The sequence below is a fragment of the Trachypithecus francoisi genome, unplaced genomic scaffold (genome assembly GCF_009764315.1).
Source record: "Trachypithecus francoisi isolate TF-2019V2 unplaced genomic scaffold, Tfra_2.0 Lachesis_group4, whole genome shotgun sequence".
In the NCBI taxonomy this organism is placed as follows: domain Eukaryota; kingdom Metazoa; phylum Chordata; class Mammalia; order Primates; family Cercopithecidae; genus Trachypithecus; species Trachypithecus francoisi.
Genome location: NW_022681469.1, coordinates 93,365,418 through 93,388,933, shown reverse-complemented (window position 1 = coordinate 93,388,933; position 23,516 = coordinate 93,365,418). Strand labels below are relative to the sequence as shown.

Genomic DNA, 23,516 nt, shown 5'->3' with positions numbered 1-23,516 from the left:
AAATATATTGACACAAATGAAAACAGAAACACAACATACTAAAACTTATGGAATGCAGCAAAACCAGTTATAAGAGGGAAGTTTTTAGCAATGAATGCTTACAACAACAAGAAAATCTCAAATAAACAACTTAATGCTAACCCTTCAGGAACTAGAAAAAGAAGAACAAACTAAGCCCACAATCAATAGTAGGAAAAAATGATAAAGATCAGAGCAGTAATCAATGAAATAGAGACTACAAAGACAACAAAAAGACCAATGGAATGAAGAATCGGTTTTTTGAATAGTAAACAAAATCAACAAACCTTTAGCCAGACCAAGGGAGATAACTCAAAATCAGAAATGAAAGAAGAGTTATTACAACTGATACGACACAAATGCAAAGGATCATAAGAGACTACTATGAACAGTTATACGCCAACAAATTGAAATGGTTAAGTTCCTAGAAACACACAATCTACAAAGTCTGAATCAAGAAGAAATAAAAGGTCTGAACAGATGAGTAAAGACACTGATTTGACACTAAAATATTTCCCCTCAAAAGAAAGGCCTAGGACAGAAGGGCTTCATGGTGGAATTCTGCCAAACATTTAAAGAAGAACTAATACTAATCCTTCTCAAACTCTTCCAAAAAAACTTAAGGAGAAATACTTGCAAACTCACTTTATCAGGCCATCATTATCCTGATACCAAAGCCAAGCAAACACTCCACAAGAAAAGAAAATTAGAAGCTAATATACCTGATGAACATACGTTTAAAAAATCCTCAGCAAAATACTAGCAAACTGATTTTAACAGTACACTAAAAAGGATCATTCACCATGATCCGTGGGATTTATCTCAGGAATGCAAGGAGATGCAAATCAATCAATGGGATATACCATATTTAAAAGGACAAAATGATATGAAGATCTGAATATATGCAGAAAAGGCATTTGATGAAATTCAACATCACTTCATGATTAAAAACTCCCAACAAATCTGGCATAGAAAGAATGTACTTCAGCACAATAAAGGCTGAACATGAAAAGCACACAGCTAATACACTCAACGGCAAAGAATGGAAAGCTTTCCATCTAAGGGCAGGAATAAGAGAAGGTTGCCCACTCTCATGCTTCTATTCAATACAGTACTGGAAGTTCTAGCCAGAGCAATCAGACAAGAAATAAAAAGCACTCAAATAGGAAAAGAAAAAGTGAAATTGTGTCTGTTTGCTGAAGACATAAGCTTCTATTTAGAAAATCCTAAAAGCTCCATCCTAAAACTGTTAGAACTAATAAATGAATTCAGCAAACTTGTAAGGCACAAAATTAACACACAAAAATCAGCATTCTTTTATACTAACAACAAACTATCTGAAAAAGAAATTAAGAAATCAATCCCATTCATGATAGTATCAAACAATAAAATACTTAAGAGTAAATATAACCAAAGGAGGTGAAGTATCTGTATACTAAAAACTACAAAACATTGATGAAAAAAATGTAGATAGTAGAAATAAATGGAAAGGTATTCAATATTTAAAGTTATCCCAGTATTTAATATTGTTAAAATGTTCATACTACCTGCTATTTATCGTACTACCTGCTATTGTGTCTCAAAGCTCATGTGTTGCAAACTTAACCAACAATGCAACAGTGTTTGCGGTGGGACCTTTAAGAGATATTGTGAGGGCTCTGCCCTCATTATTGAATTAGTTATATTAAGAAAGTGGATTCTTGTCAGTCACCATGTGCAAAAAAGTTTTAAAGAAGAAAAAAACATGTAAAAGAAAGTGGACTCATTATCATGACTGGGTTTGTTTTAAAAGTAAGTTCAACCTTCTCTTTCTCTCTCTTACCATGTGACGCCTTCTGCCATGTTATGACACAGCAAGAAGGCCCTTACCAAAGGCAGCCCTTTGATCTTGGACTTCTCAGTCTCCAAAACAGTGAGCCAAATAAATTACTGCTCATTGTAAACTACCCAGTCTGCAGTATTCCGTTGTAGCAGCATAAAACAGACTGAGACACTACCCCAAAGAGATCTATAGAATCAATGCAATCCCTATCAAAATTCCAATGTAATGTTTTCCAGAAATAGAAAAAAAAATTCTAAAATTTGGATGAAATGACGAAAGACCTAGAATAGCCCAGACAATCTTGAGCACAAAGAACAAAGCTGGAGGCATCACTCTACCTGACTTCAAAATCTATTACAAAGCTATAGTGATCAAAAGAACATGGTACAGGCATAAAAACAAACACATTGACCAATGGAACAGAATACAGAGCCGAGAAATAAACTTACATATTTATGGTAGATTGATTTTGAACAAAATTTAGAAGAACACACAATGGAGAAAAGACAATTTCTTCAATAAGTGGTGCTTCGAAAAGGGAATATCCACAAGCAGAAAAATGAAATTGGACTCTTATCTCACACCATATAAAATAAACCAACTCATAATGGATTAAAGACTGAAATGTAAGACCTAAAACTATAAAATTACTAGAAGAAAACTAGGGGAAGTGCTCTACAACATTGGTCTACAGAAAGATTTCTTGAATATGACTTCAAAAGTACAGGCAAAAGCAAAAACAAAGAAATGAGATTGCATCAAACTAAAAAGCTTCTGTACAGCAATGGGAATAACACAGCAAAGCTACTATGCATGGATTGGGAAAAATATTTGCAAACCATAGATATAATAAGGGGCTAATTTCCAAAATATATAAGAAACTCAAAAGCAAAAAACCAAGTAACCTAATCAAAAAAACGGGCAAAGGACCCAAACAGATACTCTCAAAAGGTTACTTATAAATGACCAACAGATATTTGAAAAAATGTTCATCATCCACGATCATCAGGGTAATGCAGATTTAACACAGTAAGATATCACCTCACACCTGTTAGAATGGCTATTATCAAAAAGACAAAAGATAGGTGTAGGTGAGAGTGTAGAGAAAAGGGAACCCTTTTGCACTGTTGGTAGGAATATAAATTAATACAGCTATTACAGCAAACAGGATGGAGGCTCCTCAGAAAACTCAAAATAGACTTACCATATGATTTGACAATCCCACTTCTGGGTATATACCCAAAGGAAATGAAATCAGTAGCCTGAAGACATATCTGTACTCTCATGTTCATTGCAGCCTTATTCACAGTAGCTAAGATATGAAAGCCACCTAGGTGTCCATTGTGAGATGAATGGATAAAGAACATGTGGTATATAAACACAATGGAATAACACCCAGCCTTTAAAAGGAAGAAAATTCTGATTTGCAACAACATGGATGACCCTAAAGGACATTATGCTAAGCAAAATAAGCAGGAACAAAAGGACAAATAATGCATGATGTCACTTATACACGAAATCTAAAAAAGTTGAACTCATAGAGAGTAGAATGATGGTTATCAGAGCCTGGGGGAGGGGGAAAGAGGAGCTGTTGATCAAAGGGTACACATTTTCAGTTAGACAGGAGGAATAAGCTTTAGTGATCTATTGCACAGTTGGTGACTATAATAAATAATAACACATTGTATGTTTCAAAATTCCTAAAGGAGATTTTAAGTGTTTCACCACAAAAAAAAAATGTTAAGTATGTGAGACTGATTTAATCACTTCACATTGTAAACATGTATCAAAACATCACATTCTACCCTATAAATATATACAATTATTTGTTAAATAAAAATAAAATTTAAAAAATATGTGCAATAGAAATATCCATCTTACTTGGTTATGCTCTAGAGTTTCAAAAAGTTGTTCATCAGACTTTAGTAATGGAATGCCTGTTCGATAGTGAACTTCGTAAGAAAACTTCATGGTTGCCCAGGTCTGACTGATTTCATTAATAACCTAGTAATCAACAATATAAATTAATTAATGTGCACAAAATTCAATTGAGAATCAACATCTAGGCTATTATGTGGAATTAATTATTTTTCGATTTTCAAAAATGCAAACTGATATCAAATATTATTGGCTTCAGTTTTTTCCTCCAAGTAATTCATGGTGATGGGGTTTGAAGAATGAATATTGTCACATCAAAGGAATGAGCATCACACTGATATCAAACTTCTATTGAATGTGAGTTTATCATCCCTAACCAAAACAGAATTTGAGAGCAAGAAGGGACTTCAATGATTACCTAAATGTTTGGTAGATATTATTTACAAATTAGCCAGCATGGAATTGGTAACGCCTTAAATGTGAATCTCAGTCTTCTGTGTGAATCTGGGTAAGCTAATTACCTCTCTATCCCTCAGTTTCCCCATCTGTAAAATAGAGATACTATTACTTACCTCAGAAGATTAAATGGGTTAATATAAATAAAGCACTTAGAGCGGTGCTGACTACCAAATAAAGGATATGTAAGTATTTTCTGCTATAATCATCATCATCAACAGGACCAATCCTCCTGTTTTACTGTGGCTTAGATGATCCTAGTTCCTGCTCATCCCACACCTAATGAACAGCAAGGAACAAAGTGGGACTCATCTCTCCAGGCTTCCAGGACATCAAAAGGACTTTTCTCTAAGTTGGCTTCTATGCAAATACCCAAAATTAACCAAGTAGAAATGAACCAGCCCTAGGACACTACCTTCTCAGTCCCCAGCTCTTTCACCGCTTTGTCCACGATCCTTCGGACATCATCTTCCGCTCTGTGTAACTGCAGTGCTAACAAATCTGCCAAAGTTGTGGCTTCATTTATTAAAAACTTGACCTGATTGGGGTGAAAAAAAGGTAGACTTTATATTCCACATATATTAACGGTTCCTTTTGCCTAAAGGCTGGTGAAATGAATCCTAACTAAAATATACTCAAGTCAGGTGCTGAATACATCTCTCGTCTTGAAAGATGTGGACAATCTAAGACATTCCTTTTTAACTCACAATTCCTGAGGTGTCACCTGCCGGAAGCAAGGGACAAAGTTTAGTCACATTCGTGCTACCCTATTTTCTTTGTTTCACATCTTTCCCTTGTCAGCACATTTCTTAGCTCCTTTGCCCACAAAACCCATTTTTAAAGAGAATCTCTTTGTTCATTTATTATAATTTGGTTGAAATCCCAGGAATCAGGTAGTGGCTCATTTGTCTTTTCTTCCTAAATAACCCTATTCACTGAACATAATTTCCAGCTGCTTCTGTGATTTAACCTAGTTTTACCACTAATTTAATCTCAGTTCATTGGCAAAAAATTCTCTTACTCATAGTGTCATTATTCATATTTACCATGTGAAAAATAATTCTCATTTCCACATTGCCTTGTGACAATGACTCCTATTCTCTCACACTGACTCCCCTTCCCTACCCTATATTTGGTCTTGAAGACATCTTCAGCTCTTTGACATACCCAAACTCACTCATGTCTCCTGTAAGTGAAGAATGGAGACAGGCACAGGGTTGCAGGAAAGCCATTTTCTTTCCTGCTTTTGCTAAGAATATCCAGAATCTGCTTCTGGGAAGTTGCCACTCTCTGCTCTGCCCCTCCCTACCCTCTAACATTCTTCAATACCATCCATCCCTCTGCGTAAGAGGACCAAATGCCCTGGTTTGCTCAGGGCTGAGGGGTTTCTAGCAAGTGGATTTCAGGGATGTAAGACTTTCAGTGCTAAAACCTGGAAAGTCCTGAGAAAACTAGATGAGTTTTGCCAGGCTATCTGTCAATTTTGGCCTCACTCTAGAGTTGCTGGGACCAGGGAGCTAGGTCTGCCCTTGAGAAGGAATGAGCAGAGATGTGTAATAGGGCCACCCTGATTAGTTGTGCAATTTGTGTACTGAACATGGACACCAGCCCAGATGACAAATGGAGATGGAAGCCAGCCTTGCCGGGCGCGGTGGCTCAAGCCTGTAATCCCAGCACTTTGGGAGGCCGAGGCAGGTGGATCACGAGGTCAGGAGATCGAGACTGTCCTGGCTAAAACGGTGAAACCCCGTCTCTACTAAAAATACAAAAAATTAGCCGGGCGTGGTGGCGGGCGCCTGTAGTCCCAGCTACTCGGGAGGCTGAGGCAGGAGAATGGCGTGAACCCAGGAGGCGAAGCTTGCAGTGAGCCGAGATCGCGCCACTGCACTCCAGCCTGGGCGACAGGCGAGACTCCATCTCAAAAAACAAAAAACAAAAAGGAAGCCAGCCTCTGCTCTGCTGTCCTGGGGACAACCTGGAGGAGGGTGCCTTTTTCTAAATTGTCTGTCAGAGCAGGTGACTTTTTCTAGCTGGCAAAAAGGCATAACACAGGCAAGTAGAGGCTATGCTGAGACAAAATTTTATTGGCAGAAATATGAGAAGGGGATGGGGAGCAGAGCACACAGTCTACTACACATTCAAAAATTCGATAAAAATTTTCTGAATGCACAAATTAATTACAAAGTCTAAATAGCCAATGTCTAAAAGACTCTATAAAAAATACAATAGTGACAATAGCTTCAGAGATCCATTTATTGAGCACTTACTACATACTAGGTCCTTTATATACAGTCATTCATCACTTAACAATGGGGATATGTTCTGAGGAATGTATTGTTAGGTGATTTTTGTCATTGTGTGAACACTATGGAATGAACTTGCACAAACCTAGATAGCATAGCCTACTACGCAACTATGGTACATGGTGTGTAGTAGGCTATCCCATTTATGCCATGCTCCTAGGCTACAAACCTATACAGCACAGTACTGAACACTGCAGGCAATTATAACACAGTGCTAAGTAGTTGTGTATCTAAACATACTTAAACATATAAAAGCTACAGTAAAAATACAGTATCTTTTTATGGGACCAGTATAGTATATGTGGTCCAGCACTGACTGAAATGTCATTATGCAGTGCATGACTATGTGTATATATGTGTATGCATATGTGTGTTTTAAATATATGTGTATACGTGTGTACATCTATATTTCATATATTATTTCTCATGTGTATGTGTGTGGGTGTGTGTATATATACATACACATATATAAAATTTCCAATGTGTTCACCCAGTCTGCATGGGAAGTATTATATTTATTTTATAAAAGGGCCAACCGAGTCATAAAGAACAGGCAACTTGTCCCAGATCCCAGAGCTGCTAAGTGTTAGGGTTAGAACCACAAAGCCCAGGCTGTCCCCACTTCTCCACAATGCCCTTGCCCGTTTTCCTACTCTGCAACACCCCTTCACATCCTGAAAGCCTTTCTTCAGTGTGCCCCTCAAACTCTTGATTTGCTTAATGAAAACATACACACATTAGACTTTTTATATATTTTAAACTCATAAAGGTCACCTTCCCTGAAGAGTGCATAAGGTTGTTACATTTGCTTTCAATAGACATAGAAAGGCAAGAAAATAGAAGCTCAAGTGGCATGGACACATGAGAAACCACTTTATGCCTTGCAATAAAATCAAAATCATCAAAAGACCACGAAAAAAAGGCACCATTATTAAATGAATTATGGGTGAAAAAGAAATCACAATTTTGGATTCCTTTTTCCCACAAATTCACTTCTATACTTTCTGACCCTTTCCATAGTAAGATTATTTGCAGCCATCTCACCAGATGGCTAGCTCTATAAAATGTTTTCATATTATCTCACTTATTCCTTGCAAGATTCCCCTAATGTATAAGAGCAGATAGCATCCCTTCTCATTTGATTACTAAAAAGCAAAACTCAAATGAAAGAGGTTAAGTGACTTGCTTAAGGTCACATAGCCAGTAAGAGAAAAAAGGGGAGCAAGAACTAGGACCTTGGGCATCCAGACCACTGATCCCCTCAAAGAGCTTGATCTCCTACGTCTGACTAGAGACCTTTTCATAAATTACACTTCATCCTGGATGATGCAAACCAAGAAGTAACACTTCACAGTCACAAAAATATTCAATTAGTGAGACCGAGGATACTGACCCCAATAGCTTTCATCAGCTGGTGCCAATGCCTGTCCCTGAGGGCAGGGCTCTGTAACTCTGTGATGGCCCTCAGGGAGGCTGTCATGTCCTTAACCATGCCTTCCAGGCCTGTGTAAGCATCCCAGATGCGGACTTCCTTGTTGAGTGACCCAATTTCCTAAAGAAAAGTGGAGGATAAAACCTAGCTCCAAAGATATAATAACAAGTATATATTAATAATTTGCCTCCCTTGGAAGAATAAATATGTGCATTTCCCAACTCCCGGATTAGAAAAGAGTGAAAGCATTTGAACTCCTAGACCAAGGACCAAAACCAGAGAAACAGAAAGGGATCCACTCATTTGTACATTACAAGTCCACTATGTACAAGCCACTTGGATATACTGCTTTCTCATTCACAAGATCTAACTGAATGTCCCATGAGGAAACATAGGTAGGTAACAGAGTTCACAGGACATGTGCAATAAAGAATGTTTCCTCTATAAACATAAATAAGTGGAAACAGATTATTATTGGATTACTAAGATCTCCTTCGGAATACATGACTCATTTGAACAATAGCTTTGGAATGATGATTACCTTTGAGTGCCTGTTTCTTGAAACTTAAATATTTCACCATCTTAAAATGCCAAATAGGTACCTTGACTTGGCTGGTCCTCTCAGCCCAAGGAACAACATCAGCAATTGTGAATGAGAAAACTCGTAAGAATATAACTAGAACTCAGCATAAAATAAAGGGCAATGTGACCCCATGACATCCAAAAGAATGAAGGGACATCTTAGTTTGGGTCTGTGGGACTGGCATAATATAGGGGAAAATACAGGCGAGAGTGGGTAGGAGCAGAAGCAAAGAAGCCCTGGGGTGGAAAGAAGCAAATGGCCCTGTCACTTTTAACTGCCTTTCACTGATATGCATTTTGGCTTTATCCAAAGATGCTCTGTCTTCAGAGGGCATACTGCTATGCAGAAAAGATATCAAAGTCCAGTAAGTACCAAATTACAATCAGTTCAGTTCTGTATATGTTGAGCTCCCTTGGGATACCAGAGTCATTAATAAGAACAGAGATCACAGTATTCCACATAAATCCAGAGGTGGCATACTCCTATTAGTTGCCCCAAATTCCAGAACCAAAAGGTACCTTTTCAGATACAAAATGTTTATGGTTGCTAAGTAAAGAAATCAAAAGCTTTTAGAAGCCTGACCCCTTGGCCCTGACAATGTTCCTCTCTGTTCTAGGAAGCTGTAGGAAGCTCATAATTAGAGCAGCTTCTCATAAATTCATTAACCCTAATATGCTTCTATCAATTCACTCACAGAAAGGCAGGCTTGATTAGAAGTGCAACTGACTAAGGGTGAAAAAAAACACTGTCTGTTATCACTCTGTTAGAAGTAAATAAGTACATGCAGCCCAATACACCAGATACTAGGTTAGGGAAGATGGAAGGAGGTGGTGCTGAGAAAGATAAATTGTTGTAATAGACAGCTATGGAACTCGCCTTGGCAAACCTTCTGAGTTCTACATCCATCTGTTCCACATTAATCTGTCTCCACTGGGTTTTAGTCCAATTATCAATGCTTCTCTGAAAACGCAAAAGCAGATAAAAGTGTCAACAACATTTGGTGAAAGCAAGTCTCTGCAGCAAAATATATAAACTGATGATACACAGTAACTCTGTCATCCAGTGGAAAGTCAATTTTTTAAATATTAACTGCACTTGTCAAAACTTCCCTATCACCAAAACAAAAAAGTTGTCAGAACCATGTCAAGCTAAAGGCTAAAACATTATGATATATTAATTTCTAGTAGCAATGATAAATTCCATACACATACCATCATTATCACTTAATCCTGTGTACTTTGAATAAACTGATAAGTAGATTAAATAACAGACTTTTATAATTCTACATGTAATAAGCCTTCACATGAAAATTTTCATCCATTATAAACAATACTCTCATTAACCATTTCTTGACCATATTTTATAATTATATTTCTATATGGCTTTCAATTACCTTAAAAGATTATAGTGCTTGTTGCAATATGCCTCATTCCCTAGAACTTATTTTTTCACGTAAGTTTTTAACTTAATTAACCATATACAAATTATTTTTAGTAAGGGTCTGTTTGTATATGCCCAGGCATGTAAGTATAAGCATAGGTATATGTATGAGTTGGTATGCACAGATGACTACATGTGTAATATATATTTATATATTAATTTTTATTTATATTCTATACAATCTCCCCAAAGGATTTGAGGCAGTTAGCTTATTATACAAAGTTTCATCCTGAACTAAAAATAAAAACAACTGCTATTCAAAGAATAATCATCCACTAACAGAGATATATGAATTCTAATTTGGGGCTGGGGTGCAGACCTAATTTCCACATATTTCAAGGCATTACAAAACCCAAATAGAATGCCTGGCCTCTACAAACTGCATATATAAAAGAACTACTAAATAAAAAGCATATTTTGAAAAAGCACATCTTACTCGAACATAAATGATGACATCCCACAGTCCCTTGAGCAATTTTATTTCTTTGCGACACTGTTTCATTTGTTTGTACTCTGGAAGAGCCACTTCAAAAAGACGAGTAGACTCTTGCATCTGCAACATTTCTTCTTCTAAGGCCTCGAGCTCTTGATTTGCCTAAGGAGAGAACATAAACACCTGCATACAAACTGCCAGAGAAAGAGAAGACATGCAGTTCTGGAGTTCTGGTTATCTCGACATTTCAATCTTTGATTCTAAAAGGAAAATAAAAAGAAATCTGCAGCATAATTATTGGCAAAATGTAGAAGGTTTTAGAAGAGCAAACTCAGCTACTCAAAAAGTGAGAATAGACTACTATTAAACACAGTAACTTAACAATACTCTCCCTATACACGTATTTTAGCAAAATTTCCTCCTCATCAGATTTCTCTGAATACAATTTTTCCTCTTGGTTTTTGTACTGAGAACTGGGGAATTTTCTGAGGAACAAAAGGTGGGGCTCTAGAAACTTCCACGTAAGAATGAATTATCTTTTTAATAATGACTTAGTTTATTAAAACTTTCAGATTTAAAAAATGCCCTACAGATTATCAATAATATCAAATGCACTGAAGAGAATTTGTGAAATAAAACACAAAGCTAAAAACACAGCCCACTATGAAAACATCACCATAGGACTATCTTTATCAAGGTTCACTTATATATGCCATCTATGTAGAACAGTTTACATTTTACACCAGACTTAAATACTGGCATGTTTTTTCTTTTGTGATGAACCAACTCTTAATTTTCATCTTTAATTAACAAAATGGTACTATGTTTATATGGTAAAAGTTCAAGGTATAGAGGAGCATTTGCAAGGCAGGAAAGCAATCCTTCAGGTTCACTCTCATTCTTTCGGATGCTGTTTCTGTAACTCCCAATTCTGTGTTCAAGCTGCTCTTTCTTGATTGATCACATTTAGACATTATATTAGGTTACTACTGGCTTTGCAAAAGAAGGATTTGACTTTGTTTTTCCACTTTTTACTTTCTCCCATCCTCCTCCCAAGATTCAACAATTGTATTACTTCAGTTTCTTTGAATTTTAAATACTCATACTTAATGCTCTTGTGTTCCATCAACCTTCAACTCTTTTTCAATTGACAAATAAAAATTGTACATATTTATCACGTACAACACGATGCTTTGAAATTGCAAGACCGGACACAGTGGCTCATGCCTGTAATCCCAGCACTTTGGGAAGTTATAGTGAGTGGATCGCTTGAGCCCAGGAGTTTGAGACTAGCCTGGGCAATGTGGCGAAACTCCATCTTTATTAAAAGTGCAAAAAAATAAAAATAAAAATAAATTAGCTGGGCATGGTGGCATGTGCCTGTAGTCCCAGCTACTCGGGAGGCTGAGGTGGGAGAATGACCTGAGACCGGGGAAGGTTGGGGCTGCAGTAAGTTCAAATCACGCCACTGCACTACAGCCTGGTCAGAGAGACCCTGTCTCAACAAAACAAAAAAAATCTATACATTGTGAAATGGCTCTATAGAGCTCATTAATATATGCATTACCTCACATACCTCATTATCTCACAATTTTTATGGTAAGAACACTTAAAATGTACTCAGCAATTTTCAAAATACAAGATGTTGCTATTAACTATAGTCACCATGTTGTACAAGAAGTCTTGTGAACTTATTCCTAACTGAAATTTTCTGCCCTTGCCTAACATCTTCCCAACCCCAACTCTGCTCTCTTCATTACCTACTATGTAAAGAATATTAGTATCCTGCTTTCATTTTTACAAGTTATATCTTCACAAATAAGAACTGCAATTCTTTTAGTTTTAAAATGTTTTATTATGAAACATTTTATACACGTAAAAAGATATGAGTTTGCTCCCCATCTAGCCTAAGAAATATGAGTAATAATTTTTAATGCCTTTCTCAATTTTATCCCTCTTTTCCCTACTATTTAACCACAAAACCTAATTTTTTATTTAATAATTTTTATATTTTCACATTAACGTACTGCTAAAGGCTAGATATTAAAATTTATGTTTGTGAAATGTAGTTTACTACATATGTCACGTTTCAATTGATATTTATGTTCACCTATATATTCACGATGATGTGTGTGAAGCTCATTTCCTCTACTGCATAGTACTACATTATATGAATATGTACTATTTTTTTTTTTTACTTCTAATAGTCACTTTGGCTTTTCCTATGTTTCACCCTTATTACTAATGCTACTAGGAACTTTCATGTTCCCTATCATATAGTATTTTACGTACAGGTTTAATTCTTTTATTAGGTCAAAATGTCTTCTAAGTGTTTCTATCATGAATGAATGTTGAACGATAGCTAAAGTTCTTTTGGCATTTCTTTCGATAATCATACGATTTTTTCTCCCTAATTTGTTAATGCAATTAATTATAATGATTTTCTAATGTTAAGTGAAACTTATTTTCCTTAAGTGAAAACTTGTATATTGATATAATTTGATTGCTTTGTTTAGTATGTTTGTATCTACATGTACATGAGAAAGACTGATCTATATTTTTTTCCTTATACTACGGTTTTATAAAAATCAGACATGCTTCATAAAATAATTTTTGAGTGCTCATTCTTCTTCAGGTTCCTGGAATCATGTGAATGGGATCTGTTTCTTGAAAGCTTCTTAAGAGTCACCTGTAAAGCCATCAGGGCTTCTTAGTCTCTCTTTTGGAATTTTTTTTTTTTTTCGTTTTTTAACAACTGGTTAATATTTTTCTTTTTATTTTCACGCTGGCTAAGTTTGAATAGTTATATGACTACTCAGATTTACTGAGGCAGTTTTGGTAAATTCTATTTTTCTAAAAATTTATCCATTTTGTTTAAGTTTTTAAGCTTATTGTTAATAGTGCTCTATATTTTTCAATGTATGCTGTTTCTGTACAATCATTCCCTATTTTATTCTAATACTGTTAATTTTGTTTTTTTTTTTTCTGTTTTTCCCTTGATGATTTCACCAGAGGTTTGTCCACAGAGTTAGGCTTTTCTAAGAACCAAATTTGGCACTGTTTGGAGTATAACTAGTTATTCATCACTATAAATAACTAGAGCTATTTTAGTGATGGTTCACTATAAATAACTAGAGTTATTTTAGTGATGGTTTATTGGTGGTAAATATATTACATTTTTGTTTACCTGAAATATCTTCATTTCACTGTTACTGAGATATAATTTTTCCCAGCAGAATTGAAAGACATCATCCACTACCTTCTGGCTCTCATTTTTGCTAATGAGAAGTATGCCCTTAGCCTAATCATCATTTCTAACAAGTGACCAGTCTTTTCTATCTGGTTGCTTTGAAAATCTTGTTGCTTTTGGTATTCTGCAGTTCACTGTGATGTGTCTAGACGCAGTCTTTGTATTTATCCTGGTTGGGAGTCAGTGAATTTCCTGCATCTATTGATTTATGTTTTGACCAGCGTATTAGTCACGGTTCTCCAGAAAGATAGAACCAACAGGGAAAAATAAATAGATATATGAGGGAAGTTTTATTAGGGGTATTGGCTCACACAATTATGAAGGCTGAGAAGTCTCACAATAAGCCATTTGCAAGCTGGAAATCTAGTAGTGTGGCTCAGTGCAAGTTCAAAGGCCTCACAACCAGGAAAGCTGACAGTACAATCCTCAGTCTGGGGCCAAAGGCCTAAGAATCAGATGCTGAGGGTAGGGGGTTGTAGGTTCAAGTCTAGGAGTCCAAAGTCCAGGGACACTGGAATTCTGATGTCCAAGACGAGGAGAAAGGTATTCCTTTTCCAGGGGAGACAGTGAATTTGCCTCTCCTCTGCCTTTTTCTTCTATCTGGGCCCCCGGCCAGTTGGACAATGCCCACCCACACTGCAGGTGGATCTTCCCCACTCAGTCCACCAACTCACAAACCAGTCTCTCCTGTGTCCTCATGGACACACCCAGAAATAATGTTTTACCAGCTCTGTAGGTATCCCTTAATCTAGTCAAGTTGACACCTAAATTTAACCATCACAACCAGTCCTTTAAAAGTCTCAGCTATTATCTTGCAGACTATATTCTGTTCATTCTCTCTTCCAGGAAGTACCAAGAGAAGAGCTGGATGGCATTCTAACTTCTTTCTGTGTGTCCTTTAAAGCTGTTTTATATTTTCCATCTCCTTACACCTATTCCTGCATTCTGAGTGATTTCTTCCAACGTAATTTGTATTTCACTAATTCTCTTTCCAATTTTAATGAGCTCTTTAACCCATCTGCTGAGTTGTATTTTTTTTCACAACTGCATTTTTCTTTTTTTCTCTTTTTAATTTTTTTTTCCTTTACTTTTTTATTATTATACTTTAAGTTCTAGGGTACATGTGCATAACATGCAGGTTTGTTACATACGTATACTTGTGCCCTGTTGGTATGCTGCACCCATCAACTCATCAGCACCCATCAATTCGTCATTTATATCAGGTATAATTCCCAATGCAATTCCTCCCCCCTCCCCCCTCCCCATGATAGGCCAAGGTGTGTGATGTTCCCCTTCCCGAGTCCAAGTGATCTCATTGTTCAGTTCCCACCTATGAGTGAGAACATGCGGTGTTTGGTTTTCTGTTCTTGTGATAGTTTGCTAAGAATGATGGTTCCCAGCTGCATCCATGTCCCTACAAAGGATGCAAACTCATCCTTTTTGATGGCTGCATAGTATTCCATGGTGTATATGTGCCACATTTTCTTAATCCAGTCTGTCACTGATGGACATTTGGGTTGATTCCAAGTCTTTGCTATTGTGAATAGTGCCGCAATAAACATATGTGTGCATGTGTCTTTATAGCAGCATGATTTATAATCCTTTGGGTACATACCCAGTAGTGGGATGGCTGGGTCATATGGTACATCTAGTTCTAGATCCTTGAGGAATCGCCATACTGTTTTCCATAATGGTTGAACTAGTTTACAATCCCACCAACAGTGTAAAAGTGTTCCTATTTCTCCACATCCTCTCTAGCACCTGTTGTTTCCTGACTTTTCAATGATTGCCATTCTAACTGGTGTGAGATGGTATCTCATTGTGGTTTTGATTTGCATTTCTCTGATGGCGAGTGATGATGAGCATTTTTTCATGTGTCTGTTGGCTGTATGAATGTCTTCTTTTGAGAAATGTCTGTTCATATCCTTTCCCAACTTTTTGATGGGGTTGTTTTTTTCTTGTATATTTGTTTGAGTTCTTTGTAGATTCTGGATATTAGCCCTTTGTCAGATGAGTAGATTGCAAAAATTTTCTCCCATTCTGTAGGTTGCCTGTTCACTCTGATGGTAGTTTCTTTTGCTGTGCAGAAGCTCTTTAGTTTAATGAGATCCCATTTGTCAATTTTGGCTCTTGTTGCCGTTGCTTTTGGTGTTTTAGACATGAAGTCCTTGCCCATGCCTATGTCCTGAATGGTACTACCTAGATTTTCTTCTAGGGTTTTTATGGTATTAGGTCTAACATTTAAGTCTCTCATCCATCTTGAATTAATTTTCGTATAAGGAGTAAGGAAAGGATCCAGTTTCAGCTTTCTACTTATGGCTAGCCAATTTTCCCAGCACCATTTATTAAATAGGGAATCCTTTCCCCATTTCTTGTTTCTCTCAGGTTTGTCAAAGATCAGATGGCTGTAGTTGTGTGGTATTATTTCTGAGGACTCTGTTGTGTTCCATTGGTCTATATCTCTGTTTTGGTACCCGTACCATGCTCTTTTGGTTACTGTAGCCTTGTAGTATAGTTTGAAGTCAGGTAGCATGATGCCTCCAGCTTTGTTCTTTTGACTTAGGATTGTCTTGGCAATGCGGGCTCTTTTTTGGTTCCATATGAACTTTAAAGCCGTTTTTTCCAATTCTGTGAAGAAACTCATTGGTAGCTTGATGGAGATGGCATTGAATCTATAAATAACCTTGGGCAGTATGGCCATTTTCACAATATTGATTCTTCCTATCCATGAGCATGGTATGTTCTTCCATTTGTTTGTGTCCTCTTTGATTTCACTGAGCAGTGGTTTGTAGTTCTCCTTGAAGAGGTCCTTTACATCCCTTGTAAGTTGGATTCCTAGGTATTTTATTCTCTTTGAAGCAATTATGAATGGAAGTTCATTCATGATTTGGCTCTCTGTTTGTCTGTTACTGGTGTATAAGAATGCTTGTGATTTTTGCACATTAATTTTGTATCCTGAGACTTTGCTGAAGTTGCTTATCAGCTTAAGGAGATTTGGGGCTGAGACAATGGGGTTTTCTAAATATACAATCATGTCATCTGCAAACAGGGACAATTTGACTTCTTCTTTTCCTAACTGAATACCCTTGATTTCTTTCTCTTGCCTGATTGCCCTAGCCAGAACTTCCAACACTATGTTGAATAGGAGTGGTGAGAGAGGGCATCCCTGTCTTGTGCCAGTTTTCAAAGGGAATTTTTCCAGTTTTTGCCCATTCAGTATGATATTGGCTGTTTGTCATAAATAGCTCTTATTATTTTGAGGTATGTTCCATCAATACCGAATTTATTGAGCGTTTTTAGCATGAAGAGGTGTTGAATTTTGTCAAAAGCCTTTTCTGCATCTACTGAGATAATCATGTGTTTTTTGTCTTTGGTTCTGTTTATATGCTGGATTACGTTTATTGATTTGCGAATGTTGAACCAGCCTTGCATCCCAGGGATGAAGCCCACTTGATCATGGTGGATAAGCTTTTTGATGTGCTGCTGAATCCGGTTTGCCAGTATTTTATTGAGGATTTTTGCATCAATGTTCATCAGGGATATTGGTCTAAAATTCTCTTTTTTTGTTGTGTCTCTGTCAGGCTTTGGTATCAGGATGATGTTGGCCTCATAAAATGAGTTAGGGAGGATTCCCTCTTTTTCTATTGATTGGAATAGTTTTAGAAGGAATGGTACCAGCTCCTCCTTGTACCTCTGGTAGAATTCAGCTGTGAATCCATCTGGTCCTGGACTTTTTTGGCGGGTAGGCTATTAATGATTGCCTCAATTTCAGAGCCTGCTATTGGTCTATTCAGGGATTCAACTTCTTCCTGGTTTAGTCTTGGAAGAGTGTAAGTGTCCAGGAAATTATCCATTTCTTCTAGATTTTCTAGTTGATTTGCGTAGAGGTGTTTATAGTATTCTCTGATGGTAGTTTGTATTTCTGTGGGGTCGGTGGTGATATCCCCTTTATCATTTTTTATTGCATCTATTTGATTCTTCTCTCTTTTCTTCTTTATTAGTCTTGCTAGCGGTCTGTCAATTTTGTTGATGTTTTCAAAAAACCAACTCCTGGATTCATTGATTTTTTGGAGGGTTTTTTGTCTCTATCTCCTTCAGTTCTGCTCTGATCTTAGTTATTTCTTGCCTTCTGCTAGCTTTTGAATGTGTTTGCTCTTCCTTCTCTAGTTCTTTTAATTGTGATGTTAGAGTGTCAATTTTAGATCTTTCCTGCTTTCTCTTGTGGGCATTTAGTGCTATACATTTCCCTCTACATACTGCTTTAAATTTGTCCCAGAGATTCTGGTATGTTGTATCTCTGTTCTCATTGGTTTCAAAGAACATCTTTATTTCTGCCTTCATTTCATTATGTACCCAGTAGTCATTCAGGAGCAGGTTGTTCAGTTTCCATGTAGTTGAGCGGTTTGGATTGAGTTTCTTAGTCCTGAGTTCTAGTTTGATTGCACTGTGGTCTGAGAGACAGTTTCTTATAATTTCTGTTCTTGTACATTTGCTGAGGAGTGCTTTACTTTCAATTATGTGGTCAATTTTGGAATAAGTGCGATGTGGTGCTGAGAAGAATGTATATTCTGTTGATTTAGGGTGGAGAGTTCTATAGATGTCTATTAGGTCCGCTTGGTGCAGAGATGAGTTCAATTCCTGGATATCCTTGTTAACTTTCTGTCTCGTTGATCTGTCTAATGTTGACAGTGGAGTGTTGAAGTCTCCCATTATTATTGTATGGGAATCTAAGTCTCTTTGTAAGTATCTAAGGACTTGCTTTATGAATCTGGGTGCTCCTGTACTGGGTGCATATATATTTAGGATAGTTAGCTCTTCCTGTTGAATTGATCCCTTTACCATTATGTAATGGCCTTCTTTGCCTCTTTTGATCTTTGATGGTTTAAAGTCTGTTTACCAGAGACTAGGATTGCAACCCCTCCTTTTTTTTGTTCTCCATTTGCTTGGTAGATCTTCCTCCATCCCTTTATTTTGAGCCTATGTACGTCTCTGCATGTGAGATGGGTCTCCTGAATACAGCAGACTGACGGGTCTTGACTCTTTATCCACTTTGCCAGTCTGTGTCTTTTAATTGAGCATTTAGTCCATTTACATTTAAGGTTAATATTGTCATGTGTGAACTTGATCCTGCCATTATGATATTAACTGGTTATTTTGCTCGTTAGTTGATGCAGTTTCTTCCTAGCCTTGATGGTCTTTACATTTTGGCATGTTTTTGCAATGGCTGGTACTGGTTGTTCCTTTCCACGTTTAGTGCTTCCTTCAGGGTCTCTTGTAAGACAGGCCTGGTGGTGACAAAATCTCTAAGCATTTGCTTATCTGTAAAGGATTTTATTTCTCCTTCACTGATGAAACTTAGTTTGGCTGGATATGAAATTCTGGGTTGAAAATTCTTGTCTTTAAGAATGTTGAATATTGGCCCCCACTCTCTTCTGGCTTGTAGAGTTTCTGCTGAGAGATCTGCTGTTAGTCTGATGGGCTTCCCTTTGTGGGTAACCCGACCTTTCTCTCTGGCTTCCCTTAAGATTTTTTCCTTCATTTCAACTTTGGTGAATCTGGCAATTATGTGTCTTGGAGTTGCTCTTCTGGAGGAGTATCTTTGTGGTGTTCTCTGTATTTCCTGAATTTGAATGTTGGCCTGCCCTACTAGGTTGGGGAAGTTCTCCTGGATGATATCCTGAAGAGTGTTTTCCAACTTGGTTCCATTTTCCCCCTCACTTTCAGGCACCCCAATCAGACGTAGATTTGGTCTTTTTACATAATCCCATACTTCTTGCAGGCTTTGTTCATTTCTTTTTCTTCTTTTTTCTTTTGGTTTCTCTTCTCGCTTCATTTCATTCCTTTGATCCTCAATCGCTGATACTCTTTCTTCCAGTTGATCGAGTCGGTTACTGAAGCTTGTGCATTTGTCACGTATTTCTCGTGTCATGGTTTTCATCTCTGTCATTTCGTGTATGACCTTCTCTGCATTAATTATTCTTGCTGTCAATTCTTCCACTCTTTTTTCAAGATTTTTATTTTCTTTGCGCTGAGTACGTAATTCCTCCTTTAGCTCTGAGTAGTTTGATGGACTGAAGCCTTCTTCTCTCATCTCGTCAAAGTCATTCTCTGATCAGCTTCGATCCGTTGCTGGTGATGAGCTGCGCTCCTTTGCAGGGGGAGATGCACTATTATTTTTTGAATTTCCAGCTTTTCTGCCCTGCTTTTTCCCCATCTTTGTGGTTTTATCTGCCTCTGGTCTTTGATGATGGTGATGTACTGATGGGGTTTTGGTATAGGTGTCCTTCCTGTTTGATAGTTTTCCTTCTAATAGTCAGGACCCTCAGCTGTAGGTCTGTTGGAGATTGCTTGAGGTCCACTCCAGACCCTGTTTGCCTGGGTATCAGCAGCAGAGGTTGCAGAAGATAGAATATTGCTGAACAGCGAGTGTACCTGTCTGATTCTTACTTTGGAAGCTTCCTCTCGGGGGTGTACTCCACCCTGTGAGGTGTGGGGTGTCAGACTGCCCCTAGTGGGGGATGTCTCCCAGTTAGGCTACTCAGGGGTCAGGGACCCACTTGAGCAGGCAGTCTGTCCCTTCGCAGATCTCCACCTCCGTGTGGGGAGATCCACTGCTCTCTTCAAAGCTGTCAGACAGAGTCGTTTGCGTCTGCAGAGGTTCCTGCTGCTTTTTTTGTTGTTGTTTTTTAGCTGTGCCCTATCCCCAGAGGTGGAGTCTACAGAGACAGGCAGGTTTCCTTGAGCTGCTGTGAGCTCCACCCAGTTCGAGCTTCCCAGTGGCTTTACCTACTTAAGCCTCAGCAATGGCGGGCGCCCCTCCCCCAGCCTCACTGCTGCCTTGCGGTTAGATCATAGACTGCTGTGCTAGCAATGAGGGAGGCTCCGTGGTCGTGGGACCCTCCTGGCCAGGTGTGGGATACAATCTCCTGGTGTGCCCGTTTGTTCAAAGCGCAGTATTGGGGTGGGAGTCACCCGATTTTCCAGGAGTTGTGTGTCTCAGTTCCCCTGGCTAGGAAAAGGGACTCCCTTCCCCCTTGCGCTTCCCAGGTGAGGCGATGCCTTGCCCTGCTTCAGTTCTCGCTGGTCAGGCTGCAGCAGCTGACTAGCACCGATTGTCCGGCACTCCCCAGTGAGATGACCCCAGTACCACAGTTGAAAATGCAGAAATCACCGGTCTTCTGTTTCGCTCGCGCTGGGAGTTGGAGACTGGAGCTGTTCCTATTCGGCCATCTTCTAATATCTAAAGCTTTGTATGGATCCATATCTGTGGTTTATTTCAACTGACTCTTAGGCGTAATGGTGTGTTTATTGTTTTATCGTGGACTCATATTTGACTGAACTTAATCTGTTGGACTCCCTAAAGGGACTGAATGAGAGTGCTTTTTTCCAGAGATGATTTAGGTTTGCTTCTACTAGTTGCTAGGAAGATACTTGTAACCATTTCAATTTCCTGGCTTAGAAATTCCTTAATCATAGGGGTAGTATAAAACTGGACCATAGACCCTTGTGAGAACAGGAATATGTTAACAAACTCCCAGAGCATCGTTTTCTGTTTTTTTCACCCTACTCTGAGCATTACTGAAGACCCATAGAGACTCATAGGCTTCCTTTGCAGGCTGCAGACCTTCCCTAGCTCACTCACCAATGAGGGTATCACCCTTAAGAACATCTTCTATTTCTTCATGAGAAACTTAATGTCATAGTTCTAGACTTCTGATATTTTCATTTTCATTACAGCAGCACAGGCTTCTGCATTTGCCTCTACTTTCTCTTGTCCTTTAGAGATTTGTCTTATGTTCTTGTGAGCTCAGCAATAGATTAAAAATCATACATTTGTGAATATGTGTTCAGCATCTGTTTTGTGAAAGAGGGCTTTTCAAAATGTCTGGTCTACCATAATCTCCAAAGTCAATATCCTTTTGATTTATCTTTAATCATTTTTTTCCTATTATGTATACTAATTCCATTATTCCTAGAAATATATACCCAGTTATGGCCAGGCACAGTGGCTCACGCTTATATTCCCAGCACGTTGGGAGGCTGAGGCAGGCAGATCACTGGAGGTCAGGAGTTCAAGACCAGTCTGGCCAACAGGGTGAAACCCCATCTCTACTAAAAATACAAAAATTATCCAGGTGTGGTGATGCGTGCCTGTCTGTGGTCCCAGCTACTTGGGACGTTGAGACAGGAGAATCACTTGAACCTGGGAGGCAAAGGTTGTAGTGAGCTGAGATCATGCCACCATACTCCAGCCTGGGCAACAGAGTGAGACTCTGTCAAACAAAGAAAAGGAAAGGAAAACAAAAGGAAAAGGAAAGGAAGAAATATCCAGTTATGTTAATTCAGCTGGTTATTCTACGGTTACTATTATCTTTGGCTGTGAAGAAATGGTAGCACTTTACCAGGGAGCCTCATTTTAAAGGGAGGGGTTCACTGCACTGTTCCCCTTATTTGTGGAAAGTCAGTGGTTTCTGTCTTGTGGATTGAGATTCCTTCAGTACCAGGGTCCACTATACCAACCCAGAGCAAGAGTACATATGCCTTTCGCTGAGTCTAACTAGATTAACATTAGATATGTCTGCTGAACAAACACACCAACAACATGACTTTAAGAAAAAGTTCACCCAGCCCTACTACATTCCTGTAGTTACAAGCATACGCATCTCTGACTTTTAAATATGTAACTATATGCTGTTATAGTATAGCAGGAACATGATAAAATTCAATAAATAACTGTAGTAAATGTTTACATACAGCATGTTGGTTAGTCAAGTAAAAACGTTTCCCCATCCACAATCTGTTCAGACCACCTGCAATTTAGACATAATCTTTAAAAAATAAAAAATAAAACCAAGTATATTAGCATACTCTAACCTACTCCCTTTTCAATGAATATGTTAACCAATTTTCTTCTGCCAAGTGAAAGAGGCAACATGATGCTATAGAATGGTGTTTTCTGAATAAGTTTAAAGCAATTAAATCTAAATTCAACCCAAAATTTGGAAAGAGAGGTAAGGGCTCTGTCAGCTGCACCCGGCGAAGGAGTTAAGACTATCTCCAGCATGAAGTGAAATCAGGGTGACAGGCTAGATGAGCAATGCAGAAAGGGGCGCAGCTCCTAAATCTAAACTTCACACAACTATTTTCTTACTTTGGTTGCTAGGTAAAGTTCCTAGAGAAACAAAGACACCATTTCTCTAACAAAATTTTAAAACATCTTTTCAAGTGTTCTGTGAATTACTTACCATTTGGATTCTTTGTGCACCATATTCATTCTTATAGTCAACTATAATAAAGTACAGTTGTTCATTATAAAGTAGGATTGAATGACTCAACAATCTTCATTTCCAGGGTTAAGTATAAGTTATGGGCTTCCTTGACTATGGTTAAAAGTTATAAGCAAAAGAATCACAAGAGAAGGGGTATCGTGTTTAAAATTTCTGATAAAAAAAAATAGAAAAGTTTAGCTAGCCAGAATGTTAATCCTACTTCTGTCACTTACTACAGAAATCTGTAAGGAATTACTTAATTATACGAACCTTTTTTTTTTTTTTTTTTTGAGATGAAGTCTTGCTCTGTCACCACGCTGGAGTACAGTGGCGTAATCTCGGCTCACTGCAACCTCCGCCTCCCGGGTTCAAGCGACTCTCCTGCCTCAGTCTCCTGAGTGGTTGGAATTACAGGAACCCACCACCACGCCCGGCTAATTTTTTTTTTTTAATATGTATTTTAGTAGAGACAGGGTTTCACCATGTTGGCCAGGATGGTCTTTATCTCCTGACCTCGTGATATGCCTGCCTCGAATCCCAGAGTGCCTGGGTTACAGGTGTGAGCCAATGTACCCGGCCACAAGCTTGTTTTTTTATTTGAAATAGGAAAAGTAATACAAGCCATATCATAA

The 23,516-nt window shown here is 38.1% G+C and overlaps 1 protein-coding gene across 1 annotated transcript in view; it reads right to left on the bottom strand.

Annotated features, from left to right (window-relative positions):
- The window catches only part of DNAH11 (dynein axonemal heavy chain 11), a 407,209-nt gene that overhangs the window by 317,128 nt on the left and 66,565 nt on the right, over window positions 1-23,516 (bottom strand). Inside the window, exons 21-25 of the mRNA XM_033192171.1 lie at window positions 10,369-10,527; window positions 9,369-9,452; window positions 7,871-8,029; window positions 4,590-4,712; window positions 3,722-3,844 (exon numbers count right to left, since the gene is read on the bottom strand). Coding sequence (XP_033048062.1) covers window positions 3,722-3,844; window positions 4,590-4,712; window positions 7,871-8,029; window positions 9,369-9,452; window positions 10,369-10,527 — 648 coding nt within the window. The remainder of the gene's footprint in view (window positions 1-3,721; window positions 3,845-4,589; window positions 4,713-7,870; window positions 8,030-9,368; window positions 9,453-10,368; window positions 10,528-23,516) is intronic.